Source organism: Berghia stephanieae, chromosome 3 (assembly GCF_034508935.2).
Source record: "Berghia stephanieae isolate SIO BIC M18660-M18661 chromosome 3, UCSD_Bste_1.3, whole genome shotgun sequence".
NCBI lineage: Eukaryota > Metazoa > Mollusca > Gastropoda > Nudibranchia > Aeolidiidae > Berghia > Berghia stephanieae.
In genome coordinates, this window is record NC_088362.1 from 29,219,058 (window position 1) to 29,224,269 (window position 5,212).

The 5,212-nt window shown below is 38.2% G+C and overlaps 2 protein-coding genes across 3 annotated transcripts in view; both read left to right on the top strand.

The window, feature by feature from the left end:
- The window catches only part of LOC144967491 (uncharacterized), a 618,402-nt gene extending 616,672 nt beyond the window's left edge, over positions 1-1,730 (top strand). For both annotated transcript variants that reach the window (XM_078904810.1, XM_078904811.1), the window contains one exon: positions 1-1,730. This exon is cut by the window's left edge and continues 788 nt beyond it. The gene's annotated coding sequence lies outside the window, so the exon portion shown is untranslated.
- Positions 1-5,023, top strand: part of LOC144966884 (uncharacterized) — a 5,280-nt gene extending 257 nt beyond the window's left edge. Inside the window, exons 1-4 of the mRNA XM_078903589.1 lie at positions 1-193; positions 337-1,063; positions 3,492-3,554; positions 4,917-5,023. The exon at positions 1-193 is cut by the window's left edge and continues 257 nt beyond it. Coding sequence (XP_078759715.1) covers positions 1-193; positions 337-1,063; positions 3,492-3,554; positions 4,917-5,023 — 1,090 coding nt within the window. The remainder of the gene's footprint in view (positions 194-336; positions 1,064-3,491; positions 3,555-4,916) is intronic.
- The last annotated feature ends 189 nt before the right edge of the window (positions 5,024-5,212 follow it).

Below are 5,212 nucleotides of genomic sequence, written 5' to 3' on the forward strand. Positions count from 1 at the left end.
TAAATCATCCGGTAGTGGTTCCTCTGCTGTGGGCAGCCGGTTGGCCAAGCATGGAGTCGACGGTGTCCCAAGGCCAGAATCGGCTGACCCTCTTGGCCCGAAGCACATGGGGAAAAATCCAATGCTTCCCAGTCATGGCAGTTTGGACGATTATTCTTCAGGTTCTACTTTAGAACGGAAGAGGAAAGGCAGCGTCGGCCTGACGCCGAGTAAAAGCACGGGTTGTACTCAGACCGATCGTGATTATCAATCGAACTCTCTGGGCCGGAGGAGGCTCTTCGGAAGCAAAAACAATATGAATAACGGTAACAATATTCCTGGTGCAACGCCTCACAGCGACCCTGCCTCTCCTTTAGTCGGCGGGACTATCATATCCAACCCCACGCCACGTACGCCAGCAAGCAACCCTCAAGCCACTACGTCAATCTCCAGGAGCTTCACGCAAGGATCCCCGGATCTAACTACGTGCCGCTGGAATTCGCATCCAGCCCGAGAAACTCCGTCCTAGGACCCGGAAGTATGTGGCTCAAATCCTCTACCTCCGCCGGAAACGGCGTAGGGCACACCCCTCCCCCTCCCCACCCTTTCCACTCACATGCTGTTTCAGACTCGGAGACCTACGATTCCTTCTCAAGCCCCCACCACCCTCATCTTTTGCAGGCTCGAGTAACCAAGGCCTCTGGCCGAATCGCCATTACTATTCCAGATCTTCCGCCGTCGCTCCCAGCCACGCCCTCTCACCATTCGGGTCTTCAGAGATCCAACAGTATTAAATCCGACAGCGCTTACTCCAGCACTAAGCACTCTTCTTTCAATGAAGACCAGTTCCCCAGGACCGACTCCTTCTCCCAGCAGATCGCTGCAGCTACTTCTTCAAGCACAGCCCCCATCTCCCCTACTCTCAGTCAATCTTCTCGCTTTACTTACCCCATGTCTTACCCACCCCCTCCTTCATCTGCTTCTTCTCCTTGTATGAATATCCCAGCAGTTGTTCGATCGAGCACCCACTCGTCCTTGCCATATTCCCTTGGCAAAAGGGCAAGCCGAGACGAAGACGACAGTCGTAAGTGAAACTATCTTCCATCCCATCATAATTTTCTAAGTTCCCCAACCGCTTATACTTACTCTTGTCCAGCAGTGATCTTTCGCTCCTTTTGAAGGCTTTTTCCACAATCCATTCACGGAGCATCCGATTTATAAATGCTTTATAACCCCCACGCCCATTCTTTTAATTATTGCCGCACTTTTAATTGAATGACTTGTCTTTTTGTCCTTAGATCTTTAAGAAAAAAACTCCAGAGGCCATCAAAGTCATTTTGTCTTTATTGTCATTTTAATTGTCTGTTTTAGACGTAACATACTTTATTTATTTCAATATTTTAATTTTTTTTTTCAGCTGTCTGCCTGGTCATTAACTCCGTATTTCAGCATGCTTTAATCTTTCTGGGGAGAAAATCAGAATAGCATAAAAGCTATTTACTTTTTTAATTCATATTTTGCCATGTGTTAAATTTTTTTTTTCAGATTCCTCTATACGTGGATATTTAAATCAAACACGGCACATGTTGATTATTTTCAGATTTAAGTAGAAAATAATCTCCGTTAAATGCAGTGATAATTGTGTTCAATATTACCATTTAATTTGATTTTGATAGAATATCAACAAAGCTGTGTTTAAAAGAATTTCTACAGCCATATTTATCTTTTCAACAAAAAAAAAAAAAAAGAAAGCCATAACCAAAACAAATGAAACAAAAACATGCTCTTTAACATCTGCATCTGATTGAGTTGAATTGTGCAGAGACAATTTAGTGCATATTGGAATATTTTAAAGCCGTTAGAACGATTTGGCCGCTGTAGATATGTGCAATTATGCAGCTCTATTTACTTACTATATGAAGATTCTTGAATTCATTTTGATATTCATGACATGATATTAACATATTTATGACATAAATAAACGCATCATGTCATTGCTAGGAAACAAAATTTTTATTTTATTTTTAAGTCTTTAATGGAAGTTTTCCAAAGATATAGAGAATACTGTAGTATTCATTAAAAAAAAAAGTTTTATTCATTCCAAATTTAAGATTTTTTATCGGTTAAAAAAAAAGGCAGTTTTCCCTCCCCTAGATTTGACGTTAATTTGATATTTGGAATGCTTTTGGCAATAGCATGATATGATGTGTTTATTCGGTTGAGAAAAGTACAAAACTGCCAATTACTATGTGACGTCATAGTGTGTAAAACACGGCTTGAAGGATGAGTATATTTGAAGATTAGAATTATTCAAATAAACACATTTCACGCTCTACCTCCCTAGTCCGATTCCGTAACTGGACCAGTCAAAGAAACACGCGATTTCCTCATCGTCCAAACTGTAAAAATGGCTTAGAACGACCATCTGGTTTTAAGATAAGAATTATTTAGATAAACAAAATTCACGTTTTGATTATAAAATTATTATCTAAACTCGAAGACGCATTACAATTCGCTGATGATATTTAGAAAAAAGCAAATTTCATTTTCATATAGCGCAATATTTTCAAAGCGTATTTTTTTTACTAGTCAGAAGATGACTCGTCACATCAAACAGACACAGTTACGCAGTTTTGTTGCCAATTTTAAAGCCAGATATTGTAAGAACTTGAGTGAATCAATCAATTATTAATAATAAACTGCGAAACTATTTCAGTAAAAGAACGATGATTTAATAGCCAGGTCAAAAGCTCTTGTGATTCGTAGTTGGCAATTTTGTATACCATGTTTTATTTTATTAACATTTTGACTTGTTTGAATGCATGTTTGATTGATTAATTCTTTTGTGGTCATAATGTAACATCATTCATCATGCATCTCATTTTCACGACAGATGACTTGGCCCTATCAAAAGGTATTTGCTTAGTTTACCAAAACAAATGAGATATTATTTTCTCAGAGAGTTTGGAAGGAGCTCAATATTCAAGAAAAACTTAGATACCATAATATGACCGAAAAGGCAATTCACATGAAATAATTTTTACTTCATAAAATCATGAGATAATTATCATTAAATATTTACGAAAACAAACAAACTGTGATGTATAGACAATATGCGCTTGGCTTAGAAACTCACAACATTGCCATCCGGAAGTAGAAGGACCAACACAAAAAACTCGAAGTAACCTTGAACGTTTGGTTTATACAGTTTAGTGAGAATTACTCATAAACGCGGATGGCAAAAAGCAATAACAAAGTCCTGAGTGACTTCAACTTCATTCTATCAATCGAAACAATACCTAATTCAGTCCCCACACGTTAACAATAACAAAATACGGTTTAAAAAAAATAGGTCAATTAATCTTCATCAGACATGACGGAGCACATGACATTTCTCGCCCAATCATACGTCGTCATTTAATGATCCCATCATCATGACGTCACCATCATTGTATTGAGTTCCCTTATTACTACTATTTATAGTAACTGGTTGTTTTGCATGTGTCGTTCAGATCTGTGCAAATCCAACACCCTGGACTATTCCCATCTTAGTGACTACGCGTGTCTGTCTTCCGGTAAGTCACTCACTCACTCCTTTGACAAAAAATTGGAGTTTCAAAGAGTAGGATAATACATCAGAAGTGTAGGAGTTTTAGGTTATTATATTATTATATTAATATCAGAGAGACAAAAAATCTAAACAGCCAAAACAGACTTGAATCGACATAAAATTAGCCCATATATGGGGATTTCAGTTGAATTCGCTCTAAAGATTTCCTAGACGAAAAATACTAAACCCCCCCCCCCCCCCCTTACCTCGATCACTGTGACTAAAACACCAAAGCTGGAATAGAGGAGGGGAAATGATAAACATTTATTATATTATTTGCTTTGACTAGACAGGTCTGTTCTTTAAACAATGCTTGGAGCAATCAAGGATATTCTGGTTATTAAGAAAATATAGAGATTCAGAACTTTAATAATTTATCTGACTACTCAACCGCGTGTCCCGATTCCGAATTGGGGCACAAATGAAGAACCGAGTGGCTGTCAGGGCGCAATAGATTCAATAGTCGTAACGTCACTTCCTTCCTAATGACGCATGGTAACTTAGCAACACTCGCTCTAACTATCGGAACAAATGGCGGACGCCCGTATGAAATATTTCTCCGTCGAGCATAAAAGCGTATCCAGAGGGAAAAAAAAACCCCCATAAATTTGATCAAGTTTTGACTTTAACACATTCTGGTCACAAGACATGAAAAGTTCTAGCCAGCTTGAAGAATGAAAAGTAATGATTTTTTTTTTTTTGTTAGAACCAAGATGGCCGCCGTTGGCCGAGCGGCGTGACATCAGACTACTGAATCCAATTGGCTTGTGGCAGCCATGCTACACATGTTTTGTCCTTGTGGTGATATTTGTTTAGATTCTGTTGTTATTTACCCTAAATCACAATAACTCAAAATTCAAAGTGCATTGATTTTTCTCTCTCTCGTCGTTACGATACTATATATCTACTACTAATGAAAGCATGCATGGTGTTATTTTAATTTAGTGTCTTGTTCTACTTTTATTAAATTGGTTTTGACCATCATGCATGTCTATAAAAAAGTTTTTTGCACATTGATTGATAGTGTCCCATGGCTGATAGTTTGATGGATTAGCCGGAAATGGTTGAAAAGTTGGGTGTTATTTTTTCTCCATATTATTGTTTCAATGATTGGTATTAAATGGTTAAAGTACATGAGTTTGTACTTGATGATCAGATTTCAAATTCATATCAGTTAGAATAGCTTTTGTTTCATAAGGCTAATCAGAGACGGGGTGGGTGTATTTTTATCACGTAAGCTAAAAGGAAATTATAGAATAAATATAAATCTCTTATAAACTGGGGAATTTCGCTTGTTGTATATAAGTATAAACTTCATATTTTATAGCGCATTTCCAAGAGTTTCGTCGTTTTCCCAATGCTTTCCACGGTGTTTATTCCGTGATTGTATTCCCCTCACGAGTCACAAGTAACCAAATTCGTTTCATGACGTAATATAGGCCACCTCGGTAAACCTGTTTTCTACTAGACCTCATTCAATATCTTTGTCTATATTTAAATGAACTAATAATAACATTGGGGTCCTGATAGCTCAGTTGGTAGAGCACTCATTCACGCGCAAAGGGACCGGAACCAAAATCGATCCCGGGTGCAGTCGAGATTTTTTCTTTTGCGACCCCCCCC